The sequence below is a fragment of the Syngnathus scovelli genome, chromosome 8 (assembly GCF_024217435.2).
Source record: "Syngnathus scovelli strain Florida chromosome 8, RoL_Ssco_1.2, whole genome shotgun sequence".
Taxonomy (NCBI): Eukaryota; Metazoa; Chordata; class Actinopteri; order Syngnathiformes; family Syngnathidae; genus Syngnathus; species Syngnathus scovelli.
In genome coordinates, this window is record NC_090854.1 from 3,499,006 (window position 1) to 3,516,118 (window position 17,113).

Below are 17,113 nucleotides of genomic sequence, written 5' to 3' on the forward strand. Positions count from 1 at the left end.
ATCGACTTTGTAGTCGTGTCATCGGATTTGCGGCCGCATGTTTTGGACACTCGGGTGAAGAGAGGGGCGGAGCTGTCAACTGATCACCACCTGGTGGTGGGTTGGCTCCGATGGTGGGAACGTCTGGCAGAATCTCCTGTCAGGAAGAGCTTCAACTCCCACCTCCGGCAGAGCTTTTCCCACATCCCGGGGGAGGCGGGGGACATTGCGTCTGAGTGGACCATGTTCCGCGCCTCCATTGTTGAGGCGGCCGACCGGAGCTGTGGTCGTAAGGTCGTTGGTGCCTGTCGTGGCGGCAATCCCCGAACCAGCTGGTGGACACCGGCGGTAAGGGATGCCGTCAAGCTGAAGAAGGAGTCCTATCGGGCCGTTTTGGCCTGCGGGACTCCGGAGGCAGCTGACAGGTACCGGATGGCCAAGCGGAACGCGGCTTCGGCGGTTGCTGAGGCAAAAACCCGGGCGTGGGAGGAGTTCGGTGAGGCCATGGAGAATGACTTTCGGACGGCTTCGAGGAAATTCTGGTCCACCATCCGGCGTCTCAGGAGGGGGAAGCAGTGCAACGTCAACACTGTTTACAGTGGGGATGGCGTGCTGCTGACCTCGACTCGGGACGTCGTGAGTCGGTGGGGAGAATACTTCAAAGACCTCCCCAATTCCACCTACACGCCTTCCATTGAGGAAGCAGGGCCTGGAGACTCTGAGGCGGATTCTCCAATCTCTGGGGTCGAAGTCACTGAGGTAGTTAAAATACTCCTCGGTGGCAGGGCCCCGGGGGTGGATGAGATCCGCCCGGAGTTCTTAAAGGCTCTGGATGTTGTGGGGCTGTCATGGCTGACACGCCTCTACAACGTTGCGTGGACATCGGGGACAGTGCCTCTGGATTGGCAGACTGGGGTGGTGGTTCCCCTCTTTAAGAAGGGGGACCGGAGGGTGTGTTTCAATTACAGGGGAATCACACTCCTCAGCCTCCCTGGTAAGGTCTATTCAGGGGTGCTGGAGAGGAGGGTCCGTCGCGAGGTCGAACCTCGGATTCAGGAGGAGCAGTGTGGCTTTCGTCCTGGCCGTGGAACAGTGGACCAGCTCTACACCCTCGGCAGGATCCTCGAGGGTGCATGGGAGTTCGCCCAACCAGTCCACATGTGTTTTGTGGACTTGGAGAAGGCGTTCGACCGTGTCCCTCGGGAGGTTCTGTGGAGGGTGCTTCGGGAGTACGGGGTGCCGAGCCAACTGATAAGGGCGGTTCGGTCCCTGTATCACCGATGCCAGAGTCTGGTCCGCATTTCCGGCAGTAAGTCGGATTCGTTCCCAGTGAGGGTTGGGCTCCGCCAAGGCTGCCCTTTGTCACCGATTCTGTTCATAATTTTTATGGACAGAATTTCTAGGCGCAGCCGAGGCGTTGAGGGGGTCCGGTTTGGGGACCTCAGCATCGCGTCTCTGCTTTTTGCAGATGACGTGGTGCTGTTGGCTTCTTCAGGCCGTGATCTCCAGCTCTCGCTGGAACGGTTCGCAGCCGAGTGTGAAAGGGTCGGGATGAGGGTCAGCACCTCCAAATCCGAGTCCATGGTCCTCGATCGGAAAAGGGTGGAATGACCTCTCCGGATCGGGGATGAGATCCTGCCCCAAGTGGAGGAGTTCAAGTATCTTGGAGTCTTGTTCACGAGTGAGGGGAGGATGGAGCGTGAGATCGACAGGCGGATCGGTGCAGCGTCGGCAGTAATGCGGACCCTGTACCGGTCCGTTGTGGTGAAGAGAGAGCTGAGCCAAAAGGCAAAGCTCTCAATTTACCGGTCGATTTACGCTCCTACCCTCACCTATGGTCACGAGCTATGGGTCGTGACCGAAAAACGAGATCCGGGATGCAAGCAGCCGAAATGAGTTTTCTCCGCAGGATGTCCGGGCTCTCCCTTAAAGATAGGGTGAGAAGCTCGGTCATCCGGGAGAGACTCGGAGTAGAGTCTCTACTCCTCCACGTTGAGAGGAGCCAGATGAGGTGGCTCGGGCATCTTATCAGGATGCCTCCTGGACGCCTCCCTGGGGAGGTGTTCCGGGCATGTCCCACCGGTAGGAGACCCCGGGGACGACCCAGGACGCGCTGGAGAGACTATGTCTCTCAGCTGGCCTGGGAACGCCTTGGGATCCCCCGGGATGAGCTGGATGAAGTGGCTGGGGAGAGGGAAGTCTGGGAGTCCCTCCTAAAGCTGCTGCCCCCGCGACCCGACCCCGGATAAGCGGAAGAAGATGGATGGATGGATGGATGGATGGATGGATGGATGGATGGATGGATGGATGATTCTGCTTGACACTCTGCTGGCCAGTACTCTGAGCTGCCGTTTGTTGCATAGACACAAACAAGAGTCCGGACCCATCCCCACACCCAAAGGCGGAGAGAGGCTACCCTCTCGTCCACCGAGGTGAACCCAAATGTGCAGGCGCCCAGTCAGGGGGCAATAAGTATGCCCACACCTGCTCTGCGCTTTTCACCGTGGGCAACTCCAGAGTGGAAGAGAGTCCAGTCCCTCTCAAGAGGACTTTTACCAGAACCCAAAGGCCTTGTGGAGGCAAGTCCGACTATGTCCAGTCGGAACTTTTCTGCCCCGCAAAACAGCTTAGGCTCCTTTCCTGCCAGAGAGATGACATTACATGTCCCAAGAGCCAGCTTCTGTAGCCGGGGATCGGATCACCAAGGTCCCCGCCTTTGGCCGTCACCCAGCTCACCCTACACCCGACCGCTTTGGCCCGTCCCACAGGTGGTGAACCTATGGGGAGGGGAACCCGCGCTGCCTTTTCCGGGCTGTGCCCAGCCAGGCCTCAGGAGTGAAGGCCTAGAAACGCTTGCCTTTGAGCCCCAACTCTAGGCCTGGCTCCAGAGGGAGGAAAAAAATATAATGGTAACACAAACCAGCAAAAGCAACCAAAAGCACATGGTAGACTTTGCGCAGGCCACAGCCTGATTAAAGCACTCACCAAATGACTCTCTAATGCTCATGTTTTTGGATCTCCTCAGAGTCAACACCCTGAGCTTCGGGTTGGTGTCTTGGAAATTGGCTTCTGCTAGCTTTCGTGTCAACCCTGGATCTTGGCACCAGGATCAGGCACTATTACCAGACTTTGCTCACCTTCCGTACTTTAGGTTGGGTCTGCAGAGATCACCTTTTTACAATGAGATAAATGAATCCACGTGTTGCGTTCGGCTATTTTCAAAGCATTAGGTGTCGTGAGTAGTACCAAAAAGGACCTTCCCACTTGGGTGAATGCCAATTCTTCCTCTTGATACTCTCGATCAAGACCCAGTCTCCCGGTACCACTTTGGGGTCTTCCTGCGGAGAAATGGGTTCATCATCAGTGTTATTGGTTAGATTCTTTTGACGTTCCAACATTTTTCTCATGTAATCAGCTAACGTGGCTTCCTCGGGGATCTCCCACGTGTTCTTGAACTGAGGAAGCCTGTAAGGCCTTCCAAACATTGTTTCATAGGGAGTTAGCCCTGTTGTACATGTAATATCTATGTACATTTTTACCAGGTCTAAGCACTGAGTCCATGGTCGTTTGGTTTCTTCCATACATTTCTTTAATCTGTTTTTTATAGTCGCGTTAGATCTCTCAACAACTGATTGTGGACAATAGGAACAATGGTTCTTTAGATTTATGTGGAACATTCTCCCAATGTGATCTGATTTACAAAATGTGGACCATTGTCGCTGTAAATTTTTCTGGAATACCGTATCTTGGAATGATGTCTTTGCATAAGGCTTTTGCCACTGTGAGTGCATCAGCATGTTTGGTAGGAAATGTTTCTACCCATTTAGAAAATGCGTCTATTATGACCAAACAATATTCTTTCCCTTCACATTTATGTAATTGGATATAATCCATATGTATTGTCTGAAATGGATACAATGGAGTCAAAGTCAAAGTCTCCTTTATTGTCAATTCCTCCGCATGTCAAGACACACAAAGAGATCGAAATTACGTTTCTCACTATCCCAGGGTGACAAGACAGAGTTCACAACGCACATACAAGTAAACAACACAGGAAAAATAACACAAGAAGTCAACATCAATGAACAATAAGCGTGATAGCACGCTAGCCGCTCCCGATGCACAGCAGAGTCCGGTAAGATGACAGTCAACCAGGCCACTGTGAACACGAGCACACAGCAGGCACGCACTGTCCGGTTCGTGGATCCTATCAGACGAACGCAACCCATCTTGTCGCGAACGAACGTACGCCAGGAGAATGGAACGCTGGGCGAGCTGGGTTGGCCGCAAGCCTGGCCCGACGTCTCCGTGCTGGCCCCTCTTCTGCTGCTTCGCAGACCCACTGCCGACGCATCCCAACAATGCTCCAGGACAGAGCAGTCCGAGCTCACGACACAGTCCAACCGGGGGAGGAAGAGCAGGCCAGTCCGGCGTCGCTCCATGACGAAGCAGTCCGAGCGCCCTTAATCTCTCCGCACCAAAGTCCAGAACGCCGTAAAATCCACTTCCGCCGATGTTGAGCAGAACATGCCCGCCGCACTAGTAGCACGACGTATCACACGAGACGAACACACACAAAACTGCCGGACAAACACTCAGTAAACACTCACACAACACCGAACGGGACAGAGAGTGGCCGCTGCGTGTGCACGCGCCGCCATCTTGAACCAAGTCGGGAATTTCCCTCTCTGAGGTCTTAAATTGCCTTGTGGGTTATGTTTAGCACAGATCAAACACGCTCTGCAAAATTGTTGTGAAAAAGCTGCAAAGCCGTATGTTGTATAAATAGCCTCAACTTGTTTCACCATACCCCCCGTCGAGACATGGGTGACCCCATGACTCGAAATAGCAGCCCATTTGAACAAGTTATGAGGCAAGACAGGTTTGCCCAAAGGTCACACAAAAAGACCAACAGTGTTTTTAGCTGCACACCGTTTTTCCCAAGAGAGCCGTTCCTGGGAGGGGCTCTGAGACTTCATGTCAAGCAACACATCAGGGGAGATGTGTGACATCGAATCATGAGCTGTGAGAGACGAGAGGACACGGAGCAGGCCTTCGCAGCGGCCTTCGCGGATTTGTCAGCAAAAGCATTACCGAGAGAAACAGGATCAGAGCACGCAGTGTGAGCAGCACACTTGCAAACCGCTACCTCTAAAGGTAGCTGGACAGCGTCCAAAAGTTGAGTCAGTAATGTGGAATGGGTGACGGGCTTCCCTGCAGAACTTATCATGCCACGGTTGCTCCACTGCTGAGCAAACACGTGCACTGTAGCAAAAGCATACTGACTATCAGTCCAGATAGTGACGGATTTGTTTACAAACAATTTGCAGGCCCCAGTCAAAGCAATGAGCTCAGCGGCCTGTGCAGACATATTGGAAGGCAGTTTAGCAGCCTCCAAAACCATGTCGGCAGTAACAATGGCATACCCAGTAAGGGTCACCCCAGATTCATTTTTCTTAGAAGACCCATCAACAAAAAACACATGACCATCTGGCAGAGGCGTATCTTCCAAATCAGGCCGAGCCTTTGCAATTTGTTGGGCAGCATCGACACAATCATGGAATTCGCCATCGCCAGGAAGGGGAATGAGAGTGGCAGGATTGAGTGTCGTGCATCTTTCAACGGTCAGATGTGGCTGAGACAGCAACGTAGCCATGCAGGAAAGATGACGTGCAGGCGACAGAAAAGTCACTCACTCACTCACTCACTCACTCACTCACTCACTCACTCACTCACTCACTCACTCACTCACTCACTCACTCACTCACTCACTCAATCAATCAATCAATCAATCAATCAATCACACAGGTGTTAATTAAATCGCAATTACATTGCAAGCAATTTAAACTCTTATGGAATATGTGGATGTCCATATCCGTTTCATCAAATTCCAATCCAACCTTACCTTTGTATAAGGCACGGGTGTCAAAATGTGCTTCATATTCATGTGCCATTACTCGAATCGCAAATTATCTTCACTTTTAGTAATATGTTAAATTTCAAATATTAGACCAGTTTTTACTTGTCTGATTTGAAAGCGAGGTACTCGTCAGCTTGTTCCGCAGCCCCCACAATATGAGGCGCTCACACATCTACTCGGGTATGACAGTCATACTGGCCCTCCAAAAGAAGTCATGACTAAACTGCGGCCCGCGAACAAATGAGTTTGACACCCCTGGCACAAGGGCCTTCTCATTGATCAATCGCGTATCTTAAATCATGCTTTTCCTCCTTTGAAGCGACTATGTACTTCAAACCCAAACGGCACCATTCTATAGGGAAAAAATTTGTTGAATTTATTCATTTTCCACATAATACTGGTCGCAAATTTGCATGCAGAGCATTTTTGAGTTGTTGATCATAGACATCAGTTGAACACTCTTTCTGGTCTGTGTCTAAAGTCTTCAAACAACTTATCTTGTTTTTTTTTAGTCCGGCCAATGTCTGTGTAACTTGCTCTACATTCGAGTTTTATTTGTATCCTGCAATAGTTGGTCAATTTGTATTTGTAATGGCACCCCGTTATATTCCAATGGACGGCCCTGGAGATCAAAAGGACTCCAGGTGTCTTTAACGCTTGCCCAATGTTTGGTTAAGGATGCCATGAAAACCTGTTGTATTTCATCACCTCTCAAATTATAGGAAGCAATGAGTTGTTTAATTTGGTGTACAAAGACGGAAAGGATGGTTCGCTTTGCCGTGCCACAACATCTGTCTCTGTAATTTGATCATTTTTCTCATTTTCATTCATCACATTCTCAGCTGCGGGTCTTAAGCGAGCTCGCGCTGACACTGTGTCATCATCTTCCTGTCTGTGCAACAGCAAGTTCTTTTTTATCTTTTCTTCGTCTTCCTTATCTTTCAATTTCCCTCACATCTGGGAAAATGAGAATGTAATTTTGCTTTTTAATTTTTAATTTTAAGTCTTGCAAAATTGCTATATCCTTACTGCACCGAGATAAACTGTTAAATATATCTTTAAAAATAAACAAACAAAAACAATCTATGCTCTTCAAAATGGGACCCAAATGTCAGATTACAAATCAAACCTCCTCCTTCACTCTCACATTTTTTGATAGAACAGTCTACTTAGCTAGACACCGTCATATCATACTAAATAATGGCCTGGAAATTAAATATAATGTTGTTGCTGTGGTCCCTCAAAACATGTGACTAGAATTTGGACAATTACTAACCCCCATCAATCGACAAATTATCTCCTCACTAAAGTCCCAGCCTGATCTGGCTGTTAACCTATCTGCATCAAGAAGACATTTGCAATGCAGGGGATAAGAGAATAACAATAAACAAAATAAACCCAAACCACAATCAAAACCAAATAAACTAGGCCCATGACCTATGTAGACCACACAGTACTCCAAATATTTCCCCATTAAAATTTAAGCCTTATTGTGTGGAGCACCATTGATTTCTAATCATTGACCTAATTTTATCCTTAATTCAATCCCAATCACGAATGCCCACTACTTAATACCTTACTTGGTGTTCTTTTGATAAAAAGTGCCCCCCTTGCAATGTTGTTTTTAACTCTAAGTGATTCAAATCTTTGACTTGTCCTTACATGTGTCCTTGTATAGTCTTATGTCATAACCAATCAATAATTCCTCCTAAATTTAAAATCTGCAATCATAATTTAATTTTATCCAATTCTACAATGTATGTTCTCTCTTACTCTCACATTTTTATGAGGGCTGGGCACTCTCCTCGTTGGACGAGTTTCTGACCACAACCCTCAGATTATTCTATCATTTCTAATTTTTACATTTAACAATGCAAATCTGATAAACCATTGTCTCACACACCGCTTTCGTGCACCAATTTAACGCAATTCCAACCTTTATAACGAACTGATACACAAAGACAAACATACACAGAAACAAACACACGGGCCCACAACATAGACATGACAATCTTCCCAGCTGATAACAAGGGTGGGGGGAGCAACGTCGCATAATGCAAACCCCCTCTGTCCAAAATATGCATTTGTCAAGATATTTTACATTTTCGGGGTCAACTTCTTCCATCAATTTCCAATCTTTGCATTTTAATTCATGTCGGGGCAGCGGCTTTTGCTTGCTATTTGCTGTCCCCATGGTTTATTTGTTTAGTTTACGGAGTTGGCAATTTGAATGGCACCTACAGTGTCCTAAAGCCAACTTAATTCACAGGACAGTGGTAAAATATTCAGTGGTAAGTCTCCTGTCCTCTGCTTCCATACAAAGCCACTGTTTACATAAAGGAGAGCTCAAATGAGATCACTCTCAGTCAAACCATACACACACACACACACACACACACACACAATGCGCATCCTTATCGTCTCACAGGCAAGCAGGGGAGTCCGCCCTCCCGTGGATCTTTACAAAATCTAAACTCTTTAACCTTCCTATTGTGTAAGAAAAACTTATTTTTGCCTTTTTCTCAAAGTAGATATAAAACCTATCTTTTCATGGATAAAGAAGCCAAACCAGCTAAACAAGAGTTAAGAAAACACCACAGATGGCAGCAGAAAGCTAACACATTAGGAAGGTTAACTAGGAGGCCCACGACACCTCAGCGGAATTTAACTGCTCCAAATTACCTGTACTTCTTTAGAAAACAGATGGGTCCGCTCTCCCATGGAATTTAACTGACTCATCAGTCAGGGGACTCCATCATCCCAGCGGAATTTACTGTTTCTAATTGCACTTGATAGGGTCTAGAATTGTCAAGGTTTTAAGTGACCTCTTGTCACTGCACTTTCATTACTTCAACAGAATCAAGATTCGTACTCACAGTCTGCTGGGCCTTCTCCTCGGATGATCTCGTCAACCACTCCGGCGTCCAACCAACTGATCAAGACAGCCCCGTGAAAAGGGTTTCTCTATCTATATGCCTTGGCCAAGGACTTGTCCTGCGTCGAAAAGTCGGCCGGAACCAGAAATAGTCCTATTGAGATCCCGGAACGAGCCCCCAAAAATCTGTTAGGTTCAGATTCAGCAAAAGGATCAGCAGACAAAACCAGTGAGACAGAATGTTGAGTCTTTTCTCGCGAGGAGTGCATCCAGACTTACAGCAATCCAAAATACACTAAAGGTCTTGTTTACACTCCTCTCTTTTTATTCAGGAATGCCCTACCTACAATGTGAGACTAGCCCCTGATAGGTGGGGGGGAAAGCGTGGGCTTTGTCTCATGAGAGAAGAAACGAGATTCTATGTGAAACTAGAAGTCGCAGACAGGATCCCATGAGAAACGAAAAGTGTGCAAGGATAAAATGTTATGGGAAACAAAGTAGTCATGTGGAAAGAGTGCATAGACAAAATGACATGTGCAGACATCAACAACTTTATTGGATTGTAGAAGGTCAGGAAGCTCCAGACAGCATCGTTTGACTTGTTGTGGACTGGGTGATGTCTGCAAGAAGAAACAGCAAGCATTCTGCGCAATAACTTTATTAATGAGTACTCATTAGGGAACGCATGATAACATATATATACAATTTATCTAACAGCCCCTGTTAGGGTTTTCCAGGTTATCTTTATCGTAGGATTATGTTGGAATGTAGACTATAATGATTAACCAATCTTGTCTTGCTCTCACAACGTAGTAAAGTGGTTGCTTCTTCTGCTTGAGTGACCAGCTGCAGAGGAAGCAATCAAAGTTGTTCTGTTTCCCACAACATCGTAAAACACCCCCTGCGCTGATCTTACCAGAGGCCGGGGGTTCACCAAACCTGTCCACTCTCACCCCCACTCTGTTCCTCCTAATAAATATGCCCTTGCAGGAAGGAGACTTTTCAGACTTCATTCGATAATCGCTGTTCAGACAGCGACGAATGGACTCTCCACCTGCAGGTGTCTAAAAGAACTTGCTTGTCTCCTGTTTGGTTCTTGCAAAATAAGTTGGAGTGAGCAAATCTCTAACATTTTGGTGCCGAAACCCGGGATCCTCATACCCACCATCTGACCGGCGAAGGAGGACGTGCTGCATTGTCGACAAGCCAGCGTCCATTAGGAGGACCTGGAAAAGAAAGTCCTGGGAAGAGAATTCTTCGCTGGGCCAGCATCTTAGGTCTGCCTTCGTCTGACAGAGGTGGATTGACGGGATCCGGCGGTGCAACGAACCAGGGGACAAGTAAGTTAAAGCGCTAAAGATACGGCTTTGGTTTGTCCGAGCTATGAGATTCGGCTTTGGTTTGTCCGAGCTATGAGATTCGGCTTTGGTTCGTCCGAGCTATGAGATTCGGCTTTGGTTTGTCCAAGCTATGAGATTCGGCTTTGGTTTGTCCGAGCTATGAGATTCGGCTTTGGTTTGTCCGAGCTATGAGATTCGGCTTTGGTTTATCCGAGCTATGAGATACGGCTTTGGTTTGTCCGAGCCATGAGGCCTAAAAAAGCGCTGGAGTTAGTGTGATTGAGTGTGTGACTGGTAGGATAAATTGACTAAAAAGCAGTTCTAGCGGTGATCCACGGCAATAATACAGGCTAGTAATCTGTTGAAAGGTCAATTTAAACCTGCATTGAGGATCCTCAAAGAAAAAAAATTTGACAAAAAAAAAAAATTGTAAAACCTTAAACTACTAGAATTAAGATAGGAAATAAAAACGGTAAATCTCTACCTCTTGACGGAGATGAGAAGTACATGGCGAGTAGATTTCTTAATTGTATGCAATACATGCCAAAGTGGAAGGAAAAGTATGGTGTAGAAGGGAAGTTGAAATTTGAAGTGTGGAAGATAGTGGTTGAAGTTTTGGAGGACAGTGTGGCTAGGAAGATAGGACTGAAAAAGAAAAGAGAGTGAATTGGATTGTGCTAAAATGTGGTTGAAAGCTTCACAAGAAAGAAGAGAACAAATCCAAAAGACAAAAGATAGAAAGTTGAAAAGTGATGAGGCCGCCATTCAATTGAGATTTGAAAAAGAATTCAGGGTGCATAGTGGCATCCCATTCAATGATACAGCTGAGAGTGCTTATCAACAACAGCTTAAAAATGCGCTCCTCACTAATTTCCGCCCTGAAATGGGCAGTTGGGTGAGGAAACACTTGGTGGAAGCGGACACTGCTTGGTTTACAAAAAACATGCAGTGGCCCGGAGACGCTGATAAAGGGATTGAGAAAGGCAAAGGTTCTGATGTATTTCATCTAGATGATGATAATGATCTAAATGAAGATACAACGATCTTCTTCCAAAGTTCCCAAAGGGGCAGAGGAAGAGTTAGATACCAATAAGGTCGCAAGCCACCATTCAGATCAAAACCCCTATCAGATTCAGACAACTGTTGGAACTGTGGGAGACGAGGACACTATGCAAGAGTGTGTCGTTTTGCAAAACAATATCAATCAAAGGGTGGAGGAAGGAGCAGAGGAAAAGCCAAATTTTTAGCATGACAAGCTTCCTCCTCTTTGACCGCTTATGCTCATACAGAGAAAGAAAGAATAGATGCCCATATGACAGCAAAACATGTCATTGTCAGATTATTAGAATTTTTTTTAGATTATTAGAAGTCCTGTCCATCCAAGAAGTATGACAATGCTGTTTGTATGCCCAAATTACAAATGACTAGAGCTCAAATTGTGTTACACTGAAGTTAAAATATGCAAATCAAGTGGTAAAGGAATGCAACTTGCTTCTAGAAGATAAATAAATAAAATTAGAATGTGCTGTCCTCGTGTGCATGGGAGGGACCAGCTCATGATCGACCACAGGAAATGGCCAGCCTGTGACGAATCATTGGTGCTGGGAACTACCTTTTGCATGCGAGAGCTGTGCATGTGTGTGCGTATATGTTAAAATGATGAACATTGGCTAAAGTTTTAGTATAAAAAAAATTTGCTAGACTGTGGTCTATCCAATTTGCACCGCAGAACAGAAATGATTTTGAAGGATAAAAATGAGAGGAAAAAGAGAGAAGTCTGTTTGCGAGCAGAAACTGATCCACACTAGTGCATGTAAAGTGTCGAGCCCACATGAGAAATTCGAAGGAAAAAAAAAAAAAAACAACGACAGAACATGCTTTCAAGAATTGGGAGAAGCTAAATTGTGAATTTAAGATTTTGCAATGCTACATTTAATAGGAATAATTGATTGGTTGTGTTATAAGATTATACAAAATTCTAAATGCAAGCTAAATCTGAGAGATTGAGTTCTTCAAATTTAAAAACAAAGAAAAAAATTCAGATTAATTTGCCAATTGTTTGTTTTAGTTAGGTTTTTTTGAATTGGTGGATTGTTCTACCAGGAAACCTGAGTTGAAAATGATATATGAATGTTGTGTGGTGAGCTTGGATGAATTGGGACCAATGTGATAGAAAGACTCCTTTTTGGAGACTGCGTGTGAGATGCAAATGAACATTGATGAATGATAGCCTGAATGAAAAGAAATTACAGGTTGAATGGTTGAAGTCGTTGGCGACTACTATAGAGAATTAGTAGAGCGACTTTGATGAAAGAGTGATTTTGAGCAGGTTAAATGTTAGAAAGAAACACGTAGCTTTTGGATTGATAATTAACTAGAAAAAAAAAACCTGGAGAACCAGTAGAAGATGTGTGAACTGAGAAATTGAGAAGCGTTTTGGAAAGAAAGTCAAATTAAATGATGATGGAATCGTATGTAGTAAAGAACACATTCTCCCAAAAAGATTGTCAAGATGTGAGGCATGGGCGTTGCCAAGCCTCAAAAGGGGGGGAGTGAGTAGGACAGATAGTGGAAGATAGTAATAATACAACACTTTGTGACAATGAATTTTCGAATACATTTGGTGTTATATTGTGGTAATTTTTTTGTTCTTGTGTAGATAGGTTAGCAACACGAGAGATTTAGAGGTTCAAAAGAAAGACAGTTAAAAGAAAACATTTTTGATTTGGACAATTGCAGGCTAACAGGAACATGAGAACGATAAGAACTACGAGGTGGGATCCAATTTCATTGGGGAGATTGAGAATTCACAGCACCATACTCTAAGTCACATTTTTGAGCAAGCATGACAATAACATGTGAGAGGTCAAGACATACAGATCAGAGCTTGATGTGGAAAGCTGACCTCGATGAGTTGATTTTCAATAATGATACTGAAGACAACATACTGTCCGATTAAATTGGAACTATAGATAAAATGTAGCTCAAAAATAGGATGAGTTGCAGGATTTACGATATAAAAACGAGACCGCTGTTATTAGGAGAATTTGAAGTTTGGTGAATAAATGTTACCAGCAAATTGATGGAAGCAGCTACATTTGGAGATAGTCTTACAAGTTTGACGTCCCAGCCTGTCATTCTCAGTGTCAGATCCCCTGAAACCCAATCCGAGACTTCGCCTGCAGCCGTGAACAACCACAAAATGGTGCCTGGCTCTGAAGCACCTTTGACCTTTGGCGAAGGACAAGAAAAGACTGCTGTTGTGCTTGGAGGAGGACAAGTACACTCCGGAGGACAGACAACATCCTCGGGGACGAGAAAAGACAGTGAAAAGCGGAGGAACTCACAATGATGAAAATTGACTCATTTGAACAATGGACTCATTCAAGAGTGATGGATGGGGTCGCTCTGAAGCAACAGCCAAAGAACACCAACGTGAGAGGGTGAAGTGCGGCAAAAAGAAATGGACTTGGAGTGTCCGACAACCAAATCGCACTCCTTGGCGTTACCAAATTTGGTGGAGCTTGGTTCAAAGTGGAAGGGAGGTTCATTGTGCACTGAGTTTGACAGAACTGAGGAGATTTGATAAATAAATAAATAAAAATTTGAAAAATACGTAGGGGTACAGATTATAATCAGAGATTGAACGGATTTGGATAAAACAAATAGGCTAAAACGGTAGGAAACAAGAGCAAGATCTTATATTTTGGCTCATCAAGCTTAAGACGTAGAGGTCGAGTTATATAAATTTTAGAACAGGACATTTGGCAGTCAGGAGGAAGCTAGGTTGCTCAATGTACCTACTCAATACAATAGTAAGTTTTTTTTGCACCACAGTGGAGGTTGGATGGTCAGAAAGTTAGGTACGTTCAATTTTTGACATTCACACAATCATGCATAGGAGCCACACGGCGACAGTTAACAAGACAATGACTGCAATAGGGGCCACCTACGACTGCACCGACATGGAAAAGTAGAAGTGAGAGAGCAGAGTATGGGATTATATGCTAAAACGTCTGCTATACAGTTACCAATAGGAGTTTCTATCAAGAGAAGCTACATGAGAGATGGATTAGAATCTCTTTGTCTGCGTGGGTGCGTGTGTGTGTGTGTGTGTGTGTGTGTGTGTGTGTGTGTGTGTGTGTGTGTGTGTGTGTGTGTGTGTGTGTGTGTGTGTGTGTGTGTGTGTGTGTGTGTGTGTGTGTGTTCACACCCTGTGTGGGTGCGAGCGTGTGAGGAGAAAGAAGGCATGGGTAAGACAATCTCTTTTAAACCAGGAGGCAATAAATGGGAACGCCCCTGTCATAAATAGTCTTTGGTTAAAGGGAATCATTAGGAAGTGTTCAAACTCTTCCCGCAAACATTCCTATTTGCCAGTTAAATGGGCACTACAATTGACTACGAGAGTTGCAAACAACAGATGAAGAGCAGTCCTTGGCAGATTATATGATCAGGACGCTCAAACTGTGTCAAAGACAAATTTACTGCCGCTTGATCTTTCCTCCTCACAGGTCGACAACCCCATCAATCCAGGAGACTGGGTCTACATCGAGGTCATCAAAAGAAGGAACTGGGCCAGCCATGACGGGAGGGACCATTCCAAGTCTTGCTGACTACACATGTTGCATCCAAGGTTGCAGGACCCACAAATGCATTAACGACGACTGCTCTCCAGGAGGAAACTGGATGGGAGCTTTGGACATCACCGCTGTGTGCCAGGATGAGAGAGCCGTTTTCAAGGTGTAAGGGCTCTACTACCAACATGGCTGCACCATCGGACGGGACCTACTTCATCCAGAAGTTCAGAGGCACTGCCTCACCTACATCCTATGAGTGCACGTGCCTGTTCAGTACGGATCATGGTTTTGTGGTCACGAGGGTTGTCCGATGCTGCCTGCCAACTGGACACGAGTGTGTGCGCCAGTGTGTGTGACAGACCTCACCTACAGACTAGAACATCAGCAGCTGACGAAAACGCGAGCACATATACAACTTCTTAGACGTGACAGATGTGATAATGGTAATGAGACGTGGATTGCGTAGATGCTGTTCTGTTGAGCATGTATTACGGAAACTTGTTGATTTGACCATCAAATATGCTTCGCAAGTAATGGATACGCTGATGTACTGTTTCTGTGTTTTTCTTTTTATTTTTTATTGATAGCATTCTGGTCGCCTGTGGCAACGGGGCCGTGTAAGAATTTTCCTGCTAATGACATCTGGCCAGTAGGTTTTTCGCTTACACAATAAGTTTGATCTGGGGTGTTGAGGCAATGCCTCATCTTCACTGGAAAGTATTGCTATCATTGTTTGTTGTTTTTATTTTTACTATTCTTCTTTCTTCATTATACATATATATATGTTTTTTTTCTTACTTGTCTTTGTTGTTTGGGGTGACATAATCATATGATAAAACAGGAGGGAGATGTTAGGGTTTTCCAGGTTATCTTTATCGTAGGATTATGTTGGAATGTAGACTATAATGATTAACCAATCTTGTCTTGCTCTCACAACGTAGTAAAGTAAAGTGGTTGCTTCCTCTGCTTGAGTGACCAGCTGCAGAGGAAGCAATCAAAGTTGTTCTGTTTCCCACAACATCGTAAAACACCCCCTGCGCTGATCTTACCAGAGGCCGGGGGTTCACCAAACCTGTCCACTCTCACCCCCACTCTGTTCCTCCTAATAAATATGCCCTTGCAGGAAGGAGACTTTTCAGACTTCATTCGATAATCGCTGTTCAGACAGCGACGAATGGACTCTCCACCTGCAGGTGTCTAAAAGAACTTGCTTGTCTCCTGTTTGGTTCTTGCAAAATAAGTTGGAGTGAGCAAATCTCTAACAGCCCCGGTGAAAGGCGTCCAGGCAAGGGAAAACTGAGTCATTTATATTTATCGTCACGAGGGGTGTATGAGCCGTGCTTTATTTGGCCCCTCACGCTTTTTCCATGGGTGACCTGCCAGGGACATAAAGCCCCAGACAACTAGGCTCCTAGGATCATTAGGACACGCAAACTGGAGTTTTCCTCACTCCACCTTTTATGTAAGAACCACAGTGAGACCGTCTGCCCATTTTAACTCAGTGACCTAGTGGTAGAGTGTCCGCCCTGAGACTGGAAGGTTGTAGGTTCAAACCCCGGCCGGGTCATACCAAAAATTATAAAAATGGGACCCATTTCCTCCCTGCTTGGCACTCAGCATTAAGGATTGGATTTGAGGTTTTAGATCACCAAATGATTACCGAGCGTGGCACCGCTGCTGCTCACTGCTCCTCTCTCCCCCAGGGGATGGATCAAAATCACATGGGGATGGGTTAAATGCAGAGGACAAATTTCGCCACACCCAGATGTGTGTGTGACGATCATTGGGACTTCAACAACTCCCATGAGAATTGAAGATTGCGACTTATGCAAAAAAGGACAATGCTGGATGTACTTCCCCAGGCGGTTGGCATTCTTCAACGTCTGCAATGCGTTGCTGCGGATGTTTTACGATCTTTTGTGGCAAGCGCCCTCTTCTTTGCAGTGGTGTGCTGGGCGGGCAGCATCAAGAAGAGGGATACTTCCAGCCTGGACAAAATGGTGAGGAAGGTGGTTTCTGTTGTGGGCGCAGAGCTGCCTGATCTGATGCCAGTGGCAGAACAACGGGTGATGGCCAGGCTGCTGTCCATCAAGGACAACCCCATCCAACCACTGTATAGCACCGTCACCGAGCAGAGGAGTAGCTTCAGTGACAAGCTGTTGACACCATTTTGCTCCACAGAAATAATAAATAAATGAATAAATCATTTCTCACCCATGCCATGAGTCTTTTTAACTCAGTGGTCCCCAACCCCCTGCGCGGCACGGATGGGCAGGACACATGTTCAGGCACTGTCGATCCTATGATTGACTATGTAGCATAAGTGAACCATATCATATCGTTGGCTGGACACCTGTCAATCAATGATTTACACTACAAAAATTTACACTGCAGAAAATCATTCGTCCACTTCATTAGATTA

At 45.7% G+C, this 17,113-nt stretch overlaps 1 protein-coding gene across 6 annotated transcripts in view; it reads left to right on the forward strand.

Moving 5' to 3' along the window:
- The window catches only part of wdr4 (WD repeat domain 4), a 153,451-nt gene extending 136,547 nt beyond the window's left edge, over positions 1 to 16,904 (forward strand). For 4 of the 6 annotated variants that reach the window (XM_049728447.2, XM_049728449.2, XM_049728454.2 and 1 more), the window contains one exon: positions 8,757 to 16,904. In XM_049728447.2, coding sequence (XP_049584404.1) covers positions 8,757 to 8,926 — 170 coding nt within the window. In that variant the 3' untranslated portion in view covers positions 8,927 to 16,904. Of the gene's footprint in view, positions 1 to 3,004; positions 4,465 to 8,756 lie in introns of those variants that run through there. The other 2 variants (XR_007483306.2, XM_049728452.2) reach the window with 2 other exon arrangements.
- Positions 16,905 to 17,113: the final 209 nt, after the last annotated feature.